This window comes from Petromyzon marinus, unplaced genomic scaffold (assembly GCF_048934315.1).
Source record: "Petromyzon marinus isolate PM22_M1 ecotype Great Lakes invasive population unplaced genomic scaffold, UKy_Petmar_22M1.pri1.0 PM_G_Scaffold_15, whole genome shotgun sequence".
Lineage (NCBI taxonomy): Eukaryota > Metazoa > Chordata > Hyperoartia > Petromyzontiformes > Petromyzontidae > Petromyzon > Petromyzon marinus.
Window position 1 is genome coordinate 4,279,892 of NW_027422706.1, and position 21,862 is coordinate 4,301,753.

The 21,862-nt window shown below is 46.1% G+C and overlaps 1 protein-coding gene across 1 annotated transcript; it reads left to right on the top strand.

The window, feature by feature from the left end:
- The first annotated feature begins 9,779 nt into the window (after positions 1-9,779).
- On the top strand, positions 9,780-21,515 carry LOC142910707 (heterogeneous nuclear ribonucleoprotein L-like). Its single transcript, XM_076060103.1, has 11 exons — positions 9,780-9,871; positions 10,253-10,338; positions 10,470-10,566; positions 12,006-12,075; positions 15,319-15,405; positions 15,893-16,149; positions 16,505-16,626; positions 17,305-17,506; positions 18,118-18,175; positions 19,026-19,121; positions 19,578-21,515. The coding sequence occupies exons 5-11, from the start codon at positions 15,330-15,332 to the stop codon at positions 19,631-19,633; spliced, it is 867 nt and encodes a 288-aa protein (XP_075916218.1). The 5' UTR covers positions 9,780-9,871; positions 10,253-10,338; positions 10,470-10,566; positions 12,006-12,075; positions 15,319-15,329; the 3' UTR covers positions 19,634-21,515.
- The last annotated feature ends 347 nt before the right edge of the window (positions 21,516-21,862 follow it).

Here is a 21,862-nt window from a genome sequence, read left to right on the forward strand (position 1 = left end):
TGTAGTTTTGTCTTACGTGTTGACGTAGATTTTGTCTAGCTAGGACTATAAATGCTCCTTGCTGATTGACGTCTGGATGTTCGTACCTATCGGTTGAAGCAAACCCCACTGCTGTTGTTGAGACGCTGTGCACCAATAAGGGTCCAACACATTGACGGCCTTCAGGCCAGGAAAGTCACAACATTTGCACACGAAGGACGCATTCACGCAAGTACCCCATGCTCCGTTTTGAAGTTTTAAAATGAAGCATCTTTGAATTGTGTTGTGTTTTGAATTAGATGATTTTATTTCTTCATTAAAAGCTTGTAACAATTTACATCTGGAAGACTTCGTTGAAAAGGACATTTCGTGTGAATTTTCTCTCAACGTTAAGTGGATGGCCTTGCCGGGGGTTCGGTTCAATGCGGACACAAACAATGTACACACACACAGTGTATACACACATACAGTGTACACACAGTACACACACACAGTGTACACACACAGTGTATACACAGTGTACACACACAGTGTACACACACACAGTGTATACACACATAGTGTACACATACACAGTGTACACACACAGTGTACACACACACAGTGTACACAAACACAGTGTACACACACAGTGTACACACACACAGTGTATACACAGTGTACACACACACAGTGTACACACACAGTGTACACACACAGTGTACACAAACAGTGACACAGCGACACACACAGTGACAAAAACAAAGATACAAAGATCCCCCATATAGCCTTAGACTGTAGGGGCAAGTGCTGTTAGCGAGCACCTATGAAGGCCTGAACGGTACACGAGGGGGTGGGTGGCCAGCACCACGCCCGACCGCCTTTGTCTCCCTAGTGGCAATGTTTACACACCGCACCAGGTACTCATTTTAGGCTGAGTCGACCTAGGGGAAGCCCGGGACCGGTTCAGATAATCGTCACTGGTGTTGGCCGTGAGCGGGAATCGAACCCGGGTCGCCAGGTTCATAGCGCAGCGCGCTAACCGCTACACTATCGCTCCCCACACACAGTGACACACAGCGACACACACACAGTGACACACAGTACATCACACAGTGGACACACAGTGACACACAGTACACACACACAGTGTACACACACACAGTGTACACACACAGTGACACAGTGTACACACACACAGTGTACACAGTGACACAGCGACACACAGTGACACACGTGGTGTCAATAAAGTTACAGACACCACGTGGTGTCAATAAAGTTACAGGAACCGCGTGGTGTCAATAAAATTACAGCGGCCTAGAGGGGCGGACCGCGAAGCCTCGGCGAAAACTTCGTGCCAGTAAAACCCCTCACACCCCCTAGGCAGGGATCCCCTTGACCCCTCACACCCCCTAGGCAGGGATCCCCTTGACCCCTCACACCCCCTAGGCAGGGATCCCCTTGACCCCTCACACCCCCTAGGCAGGGATCCCCTTGACCCCTCACACCCCTAGGCAGGGATCCCCCTATGGGCAGTGTTGAGTCTATGGTGTAGTGCTGAGTCTATGGTGCAGTGTTGAGTCAGTGGGCAGTGTTGAGTCTATGGTGCGGTGTTGAGTCTATGGTGCAGTGTTGAGTCTATGGTGCAGTGCTGAGTCTATGGTGCAGTGCTGAGTCTATGGGCAGTGTTGAGTCTATGGTGCAGTGTTGAGTCAGTGGGCAGTGTTAAGTCTATGGTGCGGTGTTGAGTCTATGGTGCAGTGTTGAGTCTATGGGCAGTGTTGAGTCTATGGTGCAGTGTTGAGTCTATGGTGCAGTGTTGAGTCTATGGTACAGTGCTGAGTCTATGGTGCAGTGCTGAGTCTATGGTGCAGTGTTGAGTCTATGGTGCAGTGCTGAGTCTATGGTGCAGTGCTGAGTCTATGGTACAGTGCTGAGTCTATTGTGCAGTGTTGAGTCTATGGTGCAGTGCTGAGTCTATGGTGCAGTGCTGAGTCTATGGTGTAGTGTTGAGTCTATGGTGCAGTGCTGAGTCTATGGTGCAGTGCTGAGTCTATGGTGCAGTGTTGAGTCTATGGTGCAGTGTTGAGTATATGGGCAGTGTTGAGTCTATGGGCAGTGTTGAGTCTATGGGCAGTGTTGAATCTATGGTGCAGTGTTGAGTCTATGGTGCAGTGTTGAGTCTATGGTGCAGTGTTGAGTCTATGGTGCAGTGTTGAGTCTATGGGCAGTGTTGAGTCTATGGTGCGGTGTTGAGTCTATCGTGCAGTGCTGAGTCTATGGTACAGTGTTGAGTCTATGGTGGTGCAGTGTTGAGTCTATGGTGCAGTGTTGAGTCTATGGGCAGTGTTGAGTCAGTGGGCAAACGTACAAAATCAGCGGGGGATCAAATACTTTTTTCGTCATCTCAGTTGTGTTGTTTGTAGGTAATCTTGATTCGAAGCTGTCGTGACTGCAGGAATCCACACTCTTGAGTTATTTCGGTAAAGTCACCACGTGGGTAGAAACATAACAGATCACGGCGTTTAGATCACAACACAAGCAATCGTCATCAGGTGGGACAACCACAGCAATAGAAACTGCTGAAGATCCCCCATATAGCCTTAGACTGTAGGGGCAAGTGCTGTTAGCGAGCACCTATGAAGGCCTGAACGGTACACGAGGGGGTGGGTGGCCAGCACCACGCCCGACCGCCTTTGTCTCCCTAGTGGCAATGTTTACACACCGCACCAGGTACTCATTTTAGGCTGAGTCGACCTAGGGGAAGCCCGGGACCGGTTCAGATAATCGTCACTGGTGTTGGCCGTGAGCGGGAATCGAACCCGGGTCGCCAGGTTCATAGCGCAGCGCGCTAACCGCTACACTATCGCTCCCCACACACAGTGACACACAGCGACACACACACAGTGACACACAGTACATCACACAGTGTACACACAGTGACACACAGTGACACACAGTACACACACACAGTGTACACACACACAGTGTACACACACAGTGTACACACACACAGTGACACAGTGTACACACACACAGTGTACACAGTGACACAGCGACACACAGTGACACACGTGGTGTCAATAAAGTTACAGACACCACGTGGTGTCAATAAAGTTACAGGAACCGCGTGGTGTCAATAAAGTTACAGCGGCCTAGAGGGGCGGACCGCGAAGCCTCGGCGAAAACTTCGTGCCAGTAAAACCCCTCACACCCCCTAGGCAGGGATCCCCTTGACCCCTCACACCCCCTAGGCAGGGATCCCCTTGACCCCTCACACCCCCTAGGCAGGGATCCCCTTGACCCCTCACACCCCCTAGGCAGGGATCCCCTTGACCCCTCACACCCCTAGGCAGGGATCCCCCTATGGGCAGTGTTGAGTCTATGGTGTAGTGCTGAGTCTATGGTGCAGTGTTGAGTCAGTGGGCAGTGTTGAGTCTATGGTGCGGTGTTGAGTCTATGGTGCAGTGTTGAGTCTATGGTGCAGTGCTGAGTCTATGGTGCAGTGCTGAGTCTATGGGCAGTGTTGAGTCTATGGTGCAGTGTTGAGTCAGTGGGCAGTGTTAAGTCTATGGTGCGGTGTTGAGTCTATGGTGCAGTGTTGAGTCTATGGGCAGTGTTGAGTCTATGGTGCAGTGTTGAGTCTATGGTGCAGTGTTGAGTCTATGGTATAGTGCTGAGTCTATGGTGCAGTGCTGAGTCTATGGTGCAGTGTTGAGTCTATGGTGCAGTGCTGAGTCTATGGTGCAGTGCTGAGTCTATGGTACAGTGCTGAGTCTATTGTGCAGTGTTGAGTCTATGGTGCAGTGCTGAGTCTATGGTGCAGTGCTGAGTCTATGGTGTAGTGTTGAGTCTATGGTGCAGTGCTGAGTCTATGGTGCAGTGCTGAGTCTATGGTGCAGTGTTGAGTCTATGGTGCAGTGTTGAGTATATGGGCAGTGTTGAGTCTATGGGCAGTGTTGAGTCTATGGGCAGTGTTGAATCTATGGTGCAGTGTTGAGTCTATGGTGCAGTGTTGAGTCTATGGTGCAGTGTTGAGTCTATGGTGCAGTGTTGAGTCTATGGGCAGTGTTGAGTCTATGGTGCGGTGTTGAGTCTATGGTGCAGTGCTGAGTCTATGGTACAGTGTTGAGTCTATGGTGGTGCAGTGTTGAGTCTATGGTGCAGTGTTGAGTCTATGGGCAGTGTTGAGTCAGTGGGCAAACGTACAAAATCAGCGGGGGATCAAATACTTTTTTCCCTCACTGTAGTAGAGACGATGGGACGAAGGGTGCTACTTCATGTATTTTTGGTAAGCCGTATAATCTTGGTGGCCTGGCAGCAGAAGGTTTCAACGAGAACTGTTTGGTTTGATCAATTAATGTGGTTGAATCAGAAATGATTTTGGTTTGTATGACGAGGCTGTTGGTGGGATCTCTTTTTATTTTTGTATAGCTACCATCATTGAGTAATTCTTTAATTTTGTTGTTATATTCTATTTTATCCATGATGACAGTGGCATTGACCTTGTCGGCTGAGAGGATGACAATGTCATCCCTCTTTTTTTAATTCATATAATAATCAGATTTCATTATTTTTATTTATTTATTCTTATTTAAATATAATCAAATTTGATTAGTTACATTTTAAACGAAATTTTATTTACTTATTATTTAAAATAATCAAATGTGATTATTTGTGGTTATAAAGAAAGGCTAAATTATTAATTAAATATTTCTGCCTTTATTTATTATGTAAAAGTGATCGAAATAGGTCAATTATTTTATTATTTAATCATTATTATTTAAAAATAATCCAATTTGATTATTTTAACTTATAATGTATATTTCTTTATTATTTAAAACAATCACATTTTATTATTTTAATGTATGTTTTTTATTTATTTAATCTTATTTTAAAAATAATAAAACGTGGTTTTTATTTATTCTTATTTAAAAGTAATAAAATGTGATTGTTGGATTTTTTTATTTATTTATAATGCTTTTACAATAATCAAATTTGATTATTTTTATTTATCATTTATTATTATTTATTTAATATTATAAAAATTTAATCAAATTTAATTATGTAGTCCGAGTCCGACCTAGGGGGAGGCCCACGACTGCTTCAGATCTCCGTCGCCGGCCCCAGTCGGCCGAGAGAGGCGTCACGTGACGAGTGGCTGTGGGGTCACACCAAGCCGCGCGAACATCGCCAGAGGCCACATCGATCCGAGAATCGATGTCACGCGTTGGAATCGCCCCGCCGCCGCCGCCCGCTGCTGCCGCTGACGCTCGGCAATCCGCGCGGGCGTCGTTTTCGAGCGACAGGATCGCGAATCGATTCCCTCCGGCGCTCCACGCCATCACGATGTTGACCACCGCCGCCGCCTCCGCCGCCCGGCACGCGGCCAAGCGCCTGGGAGTCAATGGCGAAGGCAACGACCGCGTCCAGGCGGGCGCGATGGTGAGCGTCAGTGACGAGCGACTTGACGAGGTGTTTTTATAACGAGAAGATGTTTATTTTACTCCTCCTCGCCCAGAGCCTCGTTGTGAGGCCTGGGCCAGAGGCTTCACTCAGGCGACGTGCCACCACCACCACCAGCCGTGTTTATATTATTTAACGTGATTGTTTAGCTTTGTAACTCGCAGATTCCAGTGCCGTTGCGAAGAGCTTCTCGTTGTTGGTGTTGGGGATGGACCACGCGGACCACAGCATCGCTAGGCTCTGCTTACGTTCAGTAAAACGCGTTTTGGTAAACGTGGATTTCGTGTTCGTTAACACTTTGGGCTATTTCCAGTGTAATTTTTTTATACGGCGTTTTCTCTTCTAAGGGTGGGTATTCTCTTTGCACTGAACTAAAATAATAAAAAAATATGAAACAATAAAAACATTACTCATTGTTTTTTTCGGTAAAGTCACGTATGTAGAAATACAATAAAATTATATTAAAACAAAAAACAATCACGACGTTTCGATCACAACGCAAGCGATCTTCATCAGGTGTCAAGAACAAATCACGGAGGTAAATACAGCAAAAGATGAGAGACGAGAATTCAACAAACCTGAAACAACATGTGAAGCACATCCAGTCAGGCCAACAACACAGACACTTCCTGGCGGACCACGAATAAAAACATTGCCTACCAGGAGAAATTCGTTCATGAGGCTATCCACATATACAAGCACAGAGACAATTTCAACCGAGAAGATGGATTCTGGCTTAACAATCATTGGAAGGATTTGATAAACCATTTCGGGTCTTAATTGTTCACGCTTACGGTGGCTTTCAGACCACATCCATTATTTTCGTCTCCCCCCTCCTCTTTTCAGAACATAGATGGACTGGTCCATCTGAACAAACTCTCAAATCGCTCTCCGTGGTGCTGACGTTAAAAAAATGCCACTTTTATTCAAATTTTCTTGCTGTGGTTTTCACACCTGATGATGATTGCTTCTTGTGTTGCAGTCAAAACGTCGTGAGAATTGTATTGTTTTATATTTTTATTATTTTATTGTTTCCCTTCTACGTGGTGACTTTTCCGGAAGAACCAAGAATATTAATCCCTGCAGTCACGAAAGCTTTAAATCAAAAGTTAAAATACTAATTAAGTTAAAATACCGATATGTTAAATGTCCCACGCGATAGCGTCGTGGGGTAGCTCTTCGACCCTCCCCAATGTGATTAAAAACTTTGCGGAATAAACTTTACAGCGTCTACAAAAGCGCACCTGGCGGTGGGGGATGCGAGTTCCAGAGTTTGTAACTCGAGGGCCGTTTAGATTTAAAGTTAAACTCGCGAACGTTCTTAGCGATTACTGAAATGATGGCACTGAGCTATGGCCATTTTTTGCCAAACGGATGCAGATTTAAAAAGCCCTTTAATGCAAGTGTCTGCATCTGCTCCGATATCACTTGCCGGCGATGTTAGCCTTGGCTTTATTTTGGTGATTTTGAAAAAGTTTTATGGTTTGGCCATGATTGTTTTGTTGTAGTACGGAGTTAGACTGATGGCTTTAATCTTAGTTGTCTTGTGGTTGTTGTTGTTGTTTGACTTGCATCCCACTGGGATTTTTGCACACAGCGTTGGTGTACGGTGCTATTTCAAGGATTATTTTGCTGTTTTTTCCTGGATTTTTTGTTTGCACAGTCACACAAAGTCACTTTAAGATGTTTTTATTGTTCATGTTTTTGTTTGTTGCGGTTGCACCCGATTCAAGAGCCAAATGGCTCACAGGGCTATACCAAATAAATGAAACTGAAAACTGTCTTCTCGGTATAGGAGGAAACAACAGCTTTGCACAATAGTCGTGTTGAGTTTGCTTCCTTGCCGACGTGCACAGGACACGTTTGAGGACCCACACAAGCCCCCACCGTCGGCTGTGGTTCACGTGCGGGGACTCTCGGACACAGCCCTCGAGTCGGACCTCGTGGAGGCCGTGCGGTACTTTGGCCTAGTCAGGTGACCAGTCGGTGGTGACCGTTGCCCGCATGGGGAAGAAAGCTGTATTATTATTGTTGTTTACCGAAAACACCAAAGATTAATTCCTGCAGTCACGAAAGCTTTGAACCAAGTTTAAACCGCCTCTACGGGGAGGTATAAGGTCTGTATCTTTGTGTCTGTCTTTGTGTTGTCTTGTGTTGTCTCTGCTTGTGTATCTGCCTTTGTGTCTGTGCTTGGATTTGTTTCTCTGTGCTGTCTCTGCCTGTGTGTCGGTCTTGGTGCTTCCGAATGTTTGCTGCCGTGCTCCACTTTGCTCTATGCATACCTCATGCTAAAATGTCCCATTGTCTCTCAGCCTTGCCTTCTCATGCTAAAATGTCCCATTGTCTCTCAGCCTTGCCTTCTCATGCTAATATGTCCCATTGTCTCTCAGCCTTGCCTTCTCTGCCTATTTAAGGCGACTTCACTGTGTGCTTGTACCTGTGCTGGTCTGCTGTACTTGAATGTCTATGTGTGTGTGTGCCGTCTGTATCTTAAATTTCATACTTAACTTGCAATTTAGCAATCTTTGAAATAACGTAATCAACCAGGCTTTGCGTTAATTGTGTTTTGACCGACCGTCTATGTTGCTTTATTTGGTTTCCAAATTCTGCTAAACTCTTGTCTGTTTGGTATGCTTCTCTCTCTATGTCCCCTATTGTGTCGGTGTTAGTTCCCCCCTACTTGGGTGTCTGTATATACATCTGGGGTTATGTGTTTCCCCTCTCTCTTAAATTTAGCTCTTCTGTACCTGATGATGGCTGCTTGTGTTGCAACCGAAACGTCGTACGCTATTATGTAATTTTATTAATTCTTATTTATACGTGACTTTACCGAAAAAAAAACAAAGATTATTGTTGTTATTATAGTTATTATTGTTATTGGTGTTGTTATTATTGTTATTATTGTTGTGGTGGTGGTGTTTGCGGACGTGGAGTGAACGTAGACCTTGGAAATTCGAGTATTACCGATTTTCGGTTCAATAACTCAAGAAATTGCATAACACAAAAATACTCGATGGTTCTTAAGCACGGGGTGGGAGATGCCCTTTCTGGGGGTGCAAGACGTGCCAGATTATTTTTTAACAAGGTAAATCCATCGAAACACATTGAGCACGGGCACGTACGCACCGCTACTTTGTTCCATCAAACCTCTAAATTAATAAACATTGTACGTTTTAAAAAAAATATTGAGAACCAAAGGGGGGGTGGCAAGGCTGCAGGTTAAAGCTCAAGAACCACTTCCGTAAATAAAAAGTCGTGGCCGCGTGTGGCGGTGGACGAGAGGGCGCGGCGTTGCCCACGTCACGGCGTGATCGGCGACGCCGTGCGTGGCTTACTCGGGGCCTTGCCAGCCTGAAGTGACCAACCAAAAACCACTTCATCTTCTTTGGGGTTCTTTCGGTAAAGTCACCACCGCGTAGAATGAGAATAAAATAATAAATTAATAAAAATAACACGATAAAATTCTCACGACGTTTCGGGCCACAACACAAGTGGCCTTCATCAGGTGAAGGGACGAGACTGCCAAACTGAAATGGGACAGTCTCGTCCCTTCACCTGATGAAGGCGACTTGTGTTGTGGCCGAAACGTCGTGAGAATTTTATTGTGTTTTTTTTTATTAATTTATTATTTTATTCTCATTCTACGCGACTATACCGAAAGAACCAAAGAAGATGAATCCTTGCAGTCACGAAAGCTTTAAATGGAAACAAAAACCGTTTGATTTTCAATTTCCCCAAGTCACGAATTCCCTCCGAATTAAAGTGCCGCTGCTGCTTTTGTTGTGCCGTCTGACAAAAGCGGCACACGTTCAACTGTGATTAGTAACCGTGTTAAAAATTAATATCTCGTATTGAAATGGTGCACACACGTACCTTGTTTATGTACGTTTGAAGAGGCTTCGTTTGTCAGGTGATACATCGACAGAAGAAGACTACATTACCCTCAAGATGTATTTTAAATATAATTATATTCTTACAGTACATTCAATTCCAACGTACTACACTGCCAAACTGAAATGGGACGTGGCATCTAACCTGCATCCAACCAGTCTCCACTCCGTTGCATGCATTGAAACATTTCTTGAGATCAAATGAGGTGACTTGGAGCAGACCAACCTCGTGTTTAACATTAACAACAACAGGCATGCGTTTTAAAGTCGGCCACATCTTTGAATAACGGCACTCGTTTGAATCGCTCCCTCCGTGCAGCTACGTGGTGATGATACCCAAGACGCGGCAGGCGCTGGTGGAGTTTGAAGACCCGGAGAGCTCCCGCAGCTGCGTCGACTACTCGTCCAAGGGCTCCGTCTACGTGTGCGGGCAGCCGGCCTACTTTAACTTCTCTACCAGCTAGAAGCTTTGGCGCCCTGGCGTCCCGGGGGACAACGGCAACAGCAACCACATCCTGCTCTTCACCATTCTCAACCCCATCTACCCCATCACCACGGTGGGCATTGTTACACTTACAGCAGCTGGACATTAATGTGTGAATAGTTTGTCGGGTGTGCCACGCACACACGCGCATGTTTCATTTATACGAGTGAAATTATGTCCGTTTTGGATTACAGTGAATGGCTTTGCTAAGGAAATTACATTGATCCTTTGGTTCATTTGAGGCAATTGAAGTCGTGTTTTTTGTTTGTGCTTTGAAGTCTACCAATGGCATTGAATAAAAAACAATATATAGACCTAATGTTGATTTTGGAAAGCGTTGATGTCCTGTATGGCTCGATCTTAAAAATTCACTGGAAAAAAAGCTTTTCAAATTTACTTGGTAATGCGTGCAAAATCACCTCGCTGCGTTTGTGTGCTCCATGTGGTCCTGCAGGATGTGCTTTACAACATTTGCAAACCATTTGGGCCTCTGCAACGCATTGTTATCTTCAGGAAGAATGGCCTGCAGGCCTTTGTGGAATATCCTTTCAACGAGATGCATAACCGTAACGATATGTCCGCCATTCACGTAATTTTACGTGTTATTTTGGAGATGCTAAATGTATTGTTTTTAAAATGAAATGGTCGTGTTTTCCTTAATTTTTGGCCACGTTTGTTTCGGTTGAGAGCGCCGAGAGAGCGAACTCATCTCTGAATGGAGCGGACATCTATTCGGGCTGCTGTACTCTCATAGTGGACTATGCAAGGGCAAGTACAACCGATACTTTGTACATTCACAAGTGTGTGCACCACAACCTGGGTTTTTTCACCCGCAGACCAAAGATTTCATTTAATATTATGAATTGACCACTTTGGTGAGCAAATAATGCTGAATACACACGGCAATTCATTGCTAGATGAGGGCTTCTGCACTCGATGCCTGTTGTGGGGGTTATTTGACTTGTGTGCGGGGTAAAGGAGTGTAGCATATATTGTGGCTGCATAGAAATACAATGCACCCAATGGATTTTACAGCTGCCCACCACACAGCCCCACAACCTACAACAACCCATTGTGCATGACGGGCATCCTTGCCGTTGTCTAAAGTCAAACTTTTCCCAATTGATATTACCGTGTGAGGGTGGTTCTCATCTGAGCCAGTGCCCTGAGCCAGTTAATGTAAAATTCGCATCCAGTGGGAAGGGTAGAGTTGGTTTTCAATTCGATTTTATTTGGTGACGGGTGATTAACATTCAGCCATAGGCTGCTTTGCGAGACCTGCAGAGTACCTGAGGGGAGATGTTACATTGTTAGCAGGAAATAAAATTACAGAACAGTAATAACGAATGCATCATTTTCATAACGGGGTTATGGCACTTCAACATTTTTGAGGTATACGATCAAGGCTAACGCTTTACAGTACACGAGGAACACTGCGAATAAATAATACCGAGTTAGGCAGAGCATGCCAAACTTATGTGCGATTAAACAAGTTTGGAATTTAAATAGGCCACCGAGGGATAGCGATTTTTATCTGCAAACACGAAGGGAGCTTGTTCCAACGAAGAGGGATAATCAACACGTGATCTTAAAAAAAAAACTGGTGGCAGAAGGCCACTGTTTTCCCACAACTCCGATAAGCACGCTTTTGCTACGTACGGTGCGAAAGTTTAGCTTATCGTTGACTTGCTACGTGTGGCAGCTCTTATTCATTCATCTCCCAGGAGGTTAAGGGTTGCGTTAAGTACCTCGGCTTTACCGCAAGTTGCGTGCCGTAATTGTCTCGGGGGTAATGACCGCTTAATAATTATTATGCTTGTAAATTTTAAATGGTTCTAAAGTTTCGATTTAAAGCTTTCGTGACTGCAAGGATTCATCTTCTTTGGTTCTTTCGGTAAAGTCACCACGTAGAATGAGAATAAAATAATAAAATAAAACAATAAAATTATCACGACGTTTCGGCCACAACACAAGGTCGGGACGACAGGTTTGTTCCTTTCACCTGAAGAAGGCCACTTGTGTTGTGGCCGAAACGTCGTGAGAATTTTATTGTTTTATTTTATTATTTTATCCTCATTCTACGTGGTGACTTTACCGAAAGAACCAAAGAAGGTTCTAAAGTTATATAATTTTTTCCCAGCATCTATGCCCTATATGCTGGCCACGAATAATGTTTATCTTTTCCCCCTGCTGTGTCCTCTTTACAGGCGACGCGTCTGAATGTGTTTAAAAATGACTCTGATACCTGGGACTTCACCAACCCTGGCCTCAAGCAAGGTAAGACCAATATTGAGCATATCAGAGCCGCGCTCTCTCGACAGCTGGTGGTGGTGAGCCCTCGGGTGTGTGGGGGGTGACGTTTTTAACGCAAGGGCTGGGGGGTGTGTACGGCGTGATGAAACAGGCATTGACTTTCTGTACGCGGCCGGCTTTGCCGTGTTATACTTGAAGATCAGTGGCCAAGTAGAGGGGGAAGTTTGGAGCGTTCTCAAGAGGATAATGCAGCTTCTGCACTTGAGATTTTGGTTGCAGAAAAATGTCACACCTGCAGACACTTGGTTGTCTTGAAGCACATTGGTGTACTGTTTACAATCTACAGAACTTGGTCGTTGTCACAGGAAGTTATTTGAAACGCCATTCCCCTCTTTTGTATCAATCATGCAATCACTGCAATTGTGTAGAGCTGGTCAAGGTTATTTTCGTTTATACCTATCTTCTCCATATATATAAAAGGCAAAGTTGTGAATATGTGTGTCTGTTCAAAATGTTTAGCGTACTTCCCGACATGCAACAAACTGGAAATTTGCCATGTGGGTACTTTCCAGACTGTACACCGTGCAAACATTACACAAATACACTTTTGTTTTTTGGGGGGGGGGGGAGCTCGATAATGCATTTATTTTTTGCACGGCAAGTGAGCTGTGACGTCAAATCTGTCACGTGACCCGTAGTGTAGCGGTTAGCGCTACGCTGCGCTACGAACCCGGCGACCCAAGTTCGATTCCCGCTCACCGCCACCACCGGTGACGATTATTTTAACCGGTCCTGGGCCTCCCCTAGGTCGACTCAGCCTCAAACGAGTAACTGCTGTGGTGTGTGAACATCGCCACTGGGGAGACAAAGGCGGCCGGGCGTGGTGGATCCAAGTCCCGGGCGAAGCCGGGTAGTAACAGCTAGCGCAACATATAACTAAATAATCTTTGTGTTTTTTTAGCCCATGCTAAGCTTGCGTAGTTTACTCTGGGCAGATTGGTTTTAAACTCCTGCCCTTGTACTTTGTTTTTCTAGTTTACCCTTCACAACAATGTGGCAGTATAAGTGAATGTTGTGAAGAACAGGATTCACAAGGAGGCATGTGGCTGCTGGAGTGTTCAATAATCCATTGGATTAATTTTTTTGTTACCATTAAAGCTGTTGCCCTGGTACTGGACATGCGATAGACATTGCCATTAAGTTGGTGGCGTTTTAGATTTTGATCAGCTTTGAAGATTTTCCCAACGTCAAGTGCATGTGGCCCATAGGCGGGTACTCGGTTGTTCGGGGTGTATCAAGGCTGGGCATTTTTACACTACAGTGTAAAACCTTGCATTGCGAGCATAATTCGTTCCGGGAACGTGTTTGTAATCCAAAGCGCTCGTACATCAAAGCACTCGTCTATCAGTTGTGTGATCACGTGACTCACGGCAGTACAAAGTGTGTCTACACGTACACTGCTCGTATTGCAAGACCTCGCTCGTTTATCAAGTTAATATTTATTTTCAATTTTAGCTCGTCTTGCAAAACACTTGCAGACCAAGTTACTCGCAATCCAAGGTTTTACTTTTATATTTAGATTTACCAGGGTGTGTGTCTGTTGGATCAGAAGTAGGTGCCAACTTTCACTGGCATATTTGAGGTGGACATTGCACGTTGCGTTTTTATATTTTGTAGGGTTGAGAAACCTTGACTGCATTATGTGGTGTCTGGATACTAAGCGGAGAAGCTTAGAGGATGTCATAAAAGCCGATATTTACGATTGAAAATATCACTTATTATAAAGTAACCCTTTTAATTTGGTACGATTGAGCCTGAACAGGAAAATGGTATCTTTGTCCCGAGTACATTGTGTGTACGCACAGATATTAGTTTCCGAAGAGGTAAGTCTCGCCACTTTATCAAGGGAGCTTCAGGGACACGGTGCGGTTTGATTTAATCGCCAAATTTCCGTAAACGCTTCGAAGAGTATTTTCCTCACTCCCAACATCAACGCTACAAGGAGCATCTGCGAGCATTGCCGCACACAAGCACACGAGGCAATTTGCAAGCAACACACGAGCAATCAAGCGCCCGGCAGCCAACAGCCACCGACGTGAACGGCGACGACACGAACGGCGACATTGGCGACATCCTCGTCGGCACTTGGGAGGCACCGGGGACCATGCAACCAACACGCCGCCACCGCTGTGACACGCACGGCCGACCCGCGCCCCCCACGCCTGCAGCGCCACGTCACGGAACACTCGGCACTCGGCGCAGCACGCCGCGTCCGCTGCACCGCAACCGCCACGTGCCGCTTGGCAGAGGCCATCGGATAACCTGCGTCCAGCCGCAGGCACCGGGGGACACGGCGCTGACAGACCGGCAAAGCACCGGAACCGCCGCGAAGAAGCCGGGAGCGACGAAAGCCCGCATTCACCGCGAACGGGACTTGGAAATAAGCCGAACGGAACGCGTGCCGATGCGTTTGGGGCTTAAAATCGCTCCGTTGGTGAGAATTTACCTCCACGCTCGTACGTTTAGACTGCCTTGCTAAAGTTTTGTTTGCAAACGAGGATTTTGACATTGCAGATGCCAGACACAACGCATTTCGCATCGGTTTATAAGCGGCGATCTTTTTCATTTTAAAGGTTCGTAAGGCCCCGTCGCCCACTTCAAGCGTCCCAATTTTAAGCCCCAAACCAAAAAGGGTCGCCGGAGAGCGAGAGGTGCGGTGGCACGGACAACGCGGGGGGGTGCATTTGTGCCAAGCGTGACTGCTGTTGGCGCAGGAAAGAAGGCGCCGGCCTTTCTATTGCATCCTCCTCGCGATGGGTCGTCAGCCGCCGCCCGACTCTGGGCAACTTTGTGTTCCCGTCGAAGCGTAGACTGGGTAAGAAATGAGCGGGCATCGCAGGCGGCAACCACGGACACTCGCTGACGCCGCACCTCGGAACAATTTGTCGCGTGCATCTGTACACCTCGAATAAATTTTGTTTTTTCTTCTTCTTGCGATGAGCGTTTCTTTACGCGCTGTATTTTGTATGGTGCTCGTTATTTATGTTGCGCCGTGTGAAATCTGCATTTTAAAAAATACCGCCAATTGTTTTTATCGACAGACGCAGCGCGCCCCCGTGTGGAGTGTGCCCGGAATTTCTTAATGTGTTGGTCATGTGAATGTTCTGGGTGCAGAATGCATTTTTTGGATTGTCCTTATTTTGTGCAGCAATGAGCGCTTATGTTTCCCGTGGGTGAATTTGGTGATCGTTTTTTTGTTGTTTTCAGAGGACAATGCAATGATGCCAGCGAAGCAAACGTCTCTCCTTGGCGACCATCCCAAAGCACACGCTTGCGGTGGTGGCGACTGTGGAGGTAATCCCCTTGTTGCGAATGCTATAATTTCGGTTTCCTTCAGCTTGCTGTCAGATTGAAAGAACCTGCTGCCTGTTGAGAACATTTCTTATTTGGAATTAGTGTTAAGGTGCATCCTAAAAACCTTTTTTTGCGATTAACAATTGCAACGTATGAGTTGCTTTGTGTTTTAAGAGACGATATTTCCAATAGCTATCAGATGTATTGGGTATTTAAAACAAGCTATGCTGAATAAGAGCTCTAGCTTGGTGGCCCTCAACCTAAAATAAAAACTAGTTTAGTCTATTCCCTAGGCAACTGAGTCTTCTGGACCAATGTTTTCCAGTGTCTCCAAGGAGTAGAGTGGTGATTCCTGGGTTACCTGACCTTATAGGAAAGGGCACACGTGTGTAAGATGATGGTTATCATAAATCTGTTTTTCAGAGAAGTTTAGAGAGTTTCAGCTAGTTCACGATGCGTTTCCCCCTCTTGTGTGTTTGCGTCACAGGCCACCAGCAGCCACCACCACCGGGCGTCGACTACGGATCTGGCGGCGACGGCATGGGCGGTGGGGGAGGAATGGGCATGGGAGTAGGCATGGGCAACCAGGTTGGGCCCCAGGGTGGTACCCAGGGCCAGCACGTGCAGGCCATGATGAACCAGCAGGCCGACAACAAGGTCCTCATTGTGTACGACTTGGACGCCGAACGCTTCAACTGCGACCGCGTGTTTAACATCCTCTGCCTCTTCGGCGACGTGGAGAAGGTGCCTTCGCTGGGTGTTGCGCGCACCTGCTTTGAAATGAGTCCCCGTTTTTTTTCTTCCAAAGGTTCAACCGCGGTGCAATGCGTACGCACGCGTGTGGTGCACGTCGTGCGCTGATCGTGTTATATAAAGTGGGAGATTCACACGACCAAATTTGTGCACCGATTGACAACATAAACATTTGGTAATTTTCTTTACAAAAATGTACCCAATGCGAAGTGTTCTTTGTGCATGTTTTCTAATGGCCCCTCGGCCAACACTTCACATTTCAACAATGCGTTACAACGAAACTTGTAGATATTTTCGTGCAAGATTGCACGATGCTGAACCATCTTACGGGTTGTTATTTTTGTAGGTTAAGTTCCTGAAGAGCAAGCCGGGAGCCGCCATGGTCGAGATGGGAGATCAGTACGCCGTGCACAGGGCGGTTTTTCACTTCAATATGTCTCAGATCTTTGGAAATAAAATCAACCTCTGGTGAGCCTTTTTGTTCCCGTGTTAAATTGGTAAATGTAACTCGTCATATCCTGTTAATGTAATTGGATACTGCTTTCCATTTAGAGAAGACAACTTTAGTAAATATTTAGTGCAAGTGACTAAATTTTAGGACGGTGAAAAAGAGAGCTGATGAATACTGTGAACGAAACACTCGTCACAGCTCACGAGGACCCCGGTGACTTGCTGTCCAGAGCCTTTATTGAAGTGGCGAACATGAAATTTGGATTCTAGATTTGAAGCTTTACGGGGAGGGCCTTTATTGAAATAGCGAACGTGAAATTTGGATTCTAGATTTGAAGCTCTACGGGGAGGGCTTTCACCTATCTGTTAGAGCTTTCAACAGACAACGGGACAAGAAGTCAAAGCTCATCGAGACGCTGACCTTCCTCAAAAGATGCCGCGACAACAAGCTTAAAGGACGCGACCTGGGCTTGCTGTCTTCACTCCAACGCTGTCCTCTGGACAGTCCGGTCCCTTCACCTGATGAAGGCCACTTGTGTTGTGGCCGAAACGTCGTGATTTTTTGTTATTTTATTTTTTACCCACGAGACTTTACCGAATCGAACCAAAGAGCACGTGAAATTTGGAACGTGATAAAATAAAAACTAAAAACAGTTTCTTCGCGCTATTCCCTCCCTTCCGCCCTCGTCTTGGCAGCGTGTCGAGGCAGCGGTCGATTGTGCCGGGCCAGGCGTTCGAGCTGCCGGACGGCACCGACAGCTACAGGGACTACGCAGGTTCTCACAACCACCGCTACGCCAACAGCGAGAAGGCGGCGAAGAACCGCAACCAGCGTCCCACCGTGGTGCTGCACTTCTTCAACGCGCCCACGGACATCACGGCCGAGATGTTCGCGCAGGTCCGTGCCCCCGCCGCCCCTTCAGCCTACTGCCAGCAGCGCAGAAGGGGAGCGCGTTCGGTTTCTTTAAAAGTTTTCCCAGGTGAAGCTTTTATAAATATTCAAGTCCAAAGTTTGCACGTGAAACAATCGTGGGTTTTTAAGATGAGCCTATTGATGTTGTGGAGTTTGTGGTGGCCAATGACACGTTTCCTGTGACGGGACAAATGTAAAATGGTGTAATGTAGTTTCCTTTCAGCGGTTAAAACATAAGATGTATAAATAATGCAGTCGATGTTCCAAAGGGACTTTTTTGTTACAGACTAGACAACACCTCGCGTTAATTTGTCCTGTTTAATACATTACGATTCATATTCATTCGTATTCGAAAGGTTTACATTTCAGTCTTTGGACATTGTTTCTGCAAATGGTTGCATTCCCCCTGAGTCTATGCTTGGTGTTCACAATAATCTGAGCACTTTAAAAGACTGCTCCAAAGCTGGCGAATGTAAATTTAAAAATGGACAACGGGATTTGTGCCTGCAATTAAAATGACATCTCCCGAATGCTTTACCGGTGCACGTTAACTGTTACCAACTATAACGTGAACGCCGCCCGTTCTGTCCCCGCAGCTGTGCGACGAAATGTCGATTGCGAAGCCCCGCTCTTTCAAAGTGTTTTCTGGAAAAAGTAAGTCCCGCAAAGTATGTTTATTATTTATCTTACGTGTCATGGCACAGAATAAATCGTGTACTGTATTCTCCATGCAATCGTCGCTTGATTTACAGCACGACACCAGATGATCTGCAACGTGTGCTATGAGGCCATGCTCAAGAAACCCTGTGAGAAATTCTCTCCCGAGAGCAATCCTTGCTATTCACTCGCGCCCAAGCTGACTGAAGCGTGTTAGCGTAGCCAAGGCATCGGACTGAAGCCTTCCTGCTGCAGAAATTCACCGACGACTGACACCACCCTTTAAACACGGCAAAGGGTTTCATATTCTTGGTTCTTTAGGTAAAGTCACGTAGAAGGGAAACAACAAAATAATAAATATATACAAACACAGACAATTTCAACCGAGAAGATGGATTCTGGCTTAGCAATCATTGGAAGGATTTGATAAACCATTTCGGGTCTTAATTGATTGTTCACGCTTACGGTGGCTTTCAGACCGCATCCATTATTTTCGTCTCCCCCCTCCTCTTTTCAGAACATAGATGAACTCGTCCATCTGAACAACTGCCAAATCGCTCTCCGTGGTGCTAACGTTAAAAATAACCGCCACTTTTTTCAAATTTTCTTGCTGTGGTTTTCACACCTGATGATGATTGCTTGTGTTGCAGTCGAAACGTCGTGAGAATTTTATTGTTTTATATTTTTATTATTTTATTGTTTCCCTTCTACGTGGTGGTGACTTTACCGAAAGAACCAAGAATATGAATCCCTGCAGTCACGAAAGCTTTAAATCAAAATGGTGAAGGGTGTTGCGTTTTACACGACCCAAATGACTCCATGAGCAATGGTCCGTCCACGTGTCCAGCCGATAGGAGCGTGTCCGGCCTGACGGAGTGGGAGACCAAGAACGATGCCATGGAGGCTCTGGCGTGCATTAACCATCACCCCCTGAAGAACGCAAGTAAGTTGTGGGGTGTTGGCCATTTGTGTTGGTGCGATGACATTGAAGCGGTGCTGCATTATTGGCAAATCTTTGGTCGTACGCTCTGTTGAGCACCTAATGTTCAGATTTGGGGGGGGGCGCTTGTTATTACCATAGCACCATCTGTGTACACTGGCTGCCTAGCAGCCTTGGGTGAAATTGCAGGAAGTGAAAGCAGTTGTAGATTGTTGTATTATATATTAACAGGTTGTTATTTATGGGCGATTTGGATTTCGTTGTTGTTTGCATATACAGAATGGAATTGAAAGTTGACATAGCCAAGCACTTTCACTTATCACAACTCAACATTATCTTAGCTCCCTGAACGAGTTTGTCGACATCGACAAAGATCCTCCTAAGAATCGCTTCATTGTTTTAAGTTTTTGTGTGCTCCAGTGAAGACGTCATGTGGCTCCCCTGTTTTTATTTTCTCAGATGTTCCATACTTCTACACCCTCAAACTGTGCTTCTCCACTGCCCAGCCTTCATAGAAGACAACTCAACATGTTTCATGCCGTATTGAACGTCGGTGTCAACATCATTGTCACTTTGTGTATTATTTGTGAATGTCCCATCACTCTTGTTGAAAGTTAACCGTGGGTATAGGTCGAAAGTGCAATTTGACGCGTTTACATTTTAGTTGTCATTTTTTGGAGGATTAATTTAGATTTCTATATTGACTGCACCGAAAGATTTTAAAGGTCGCAGTGGAAATGAAGAATGTTGAAATTAAAATAATTATGGTTAGTCTCCTTAACCTGCCGAGTTTGTCTGCCGTGTGCATTGCCATTTTGTCCATGAGCCCCAAACCAGATTTCACTTGGCAGTCCTCGGGTGCCGTAACTTTAGCGGCTCCAATTAATTTACAATTTGGGGGGGTTCTCAACTTGCTCATAGCCAAAGTTTTTGCTCCCACCACGAGTGATGCTCCTTTCTTGCTGTAGCCCATGGCACTAATATTGCCCATTTAATTTCATAACGGAGAGCTCTGAAATAAATGCCAAAGAGACCCTTTTGGGGGGGGGCTGGTAAAAATATACCCCGACTCATTGACAATCCCATTGAAAAACATGGGTTGCCATTCTGTACAGTGCGTGTATTTAGCAGGTTAATACGCTTGCAAATATAAACCCCAAGAGAAAATAGAACAGTGTTTGAAAATAAAAGTATGGAGAGATGCATGTTTGACATCGAACTGGAATCGATTGAACATGAGCGTGGAGACATGAAGGAAGTTGGGCATAGGGTAGGTGAGTGACTGAGTGTGTGGGTGGCTAGGTGAGTGACTGAGTGACTGAGTGTGTGGGTGGCTAGGTGAGTGAATGAGTGTGTGGGTGGCTAGGTGAGTGACTGAGTGAATGAGTGAGTGAATGTGTGGGTGGCTAGGTGAGTGACTGCGTGAATGAGTGACTGTGTGGGTGGCTAGGTGAGTGACTGTGGGTGGCTAGGTGAGTGACTGAATGAGTGACTAAGTGTCTGTGTGGGTGGCTAAGTGAGTGACTGAGTGAATGAGTGAGTGTGTGGGTGGCTAGATGAGTCACTGAGTGAATGAGTGACTGTGTCTGTGGGTGGCTAGGTGAGTGACTGAGTGAATGAGTGTGTGGGTGGCTAAGTGAGTGACTGAGTGAATGAGTGACTGAGTGTGTGGGTGGCTAGGTGAGTGTGTTAATGAGTGTGTGTGGGTGGCTAGGTGAGTGAGTGAATGAGTGACTTGAGTGTGTGGGTGGCTAGGTGAGTGAGTGACTGAGTGTGTGGGTGGCTAGGTGAGTGAGTGACTGAGTGTGTGGGTGGCTAGGTGAGTGAATGAGTGACTGTGTGGGTGGCTAGGTGAGTGAGTGACTGTGTGGGTGGCTAGGTGAGTGAGTGACAGTGTCTGTGTGGGTGGGTAGGTGAGTGACTGTGTGTCTGTGGGTGGCTAGGTGAGTGTGTGGGTGGCTAGGTGAGTGCGTGAATGAGTGACTGTGTGTGTGTGCGGCTAGGTGAGTGAATGACTGAGTGTGTGGGTGGCTAGGTGAGTGAATGACTGAGTGTGTGGGTGGCTAGGTGAGTGACTGTGTGGGTGGCTAGGTGAGTGAGTGACTGAGTGTGTGGGTGGCTAGGTGAGTGACTGTGTGTCTGTGTGGGTGGCTTATCAGGGACGGGTCCCGTGTGGCCAGTGGTCGAGACCTGTACCTTGGCTGGGTCAGGTCAGACTAGCCTCCCCTAGGACCCCCTTAGCCGGAGGACCCCGAGACCCTAGCCCAGGAATAGGGCGAGTTAGACCGAAGCCGTACCTCCTCAGCTAGCAGCGGGTGAAGGGGCCGTTACCCCTTCAAGTAGAAGGCTGTATTGTATTGTGTTAAGCACCTTTGTAATAAATAAGCATTGCCTCTACCGATTCGTCTCTACGCTGTCTTAAAGAACCCACTACACATGTACAGGAATAACTCTTACGTCTTTAACCATTGAACTTGTTTTAAATACATATAAAAACTCTAAACATTTATCATGTGCACAGTATTGTAATTAAGGCGGGTACTGATACCCCAATAAAGTGCTCATATTTGGTCAGAGGAAAACCAATGCTCATTCGGTAATGCATCTCCATTGGAAGCATGTTATGATGACCTCCTACAGCGCTGTTTCACGAAGTGTTCCGTTTATCAAGAACGCATCCTGGCTGCCATAAGAGGCACGCATAAAACTGAAGGCCGCCTGGGATCAAACTTACAAAATAAGCG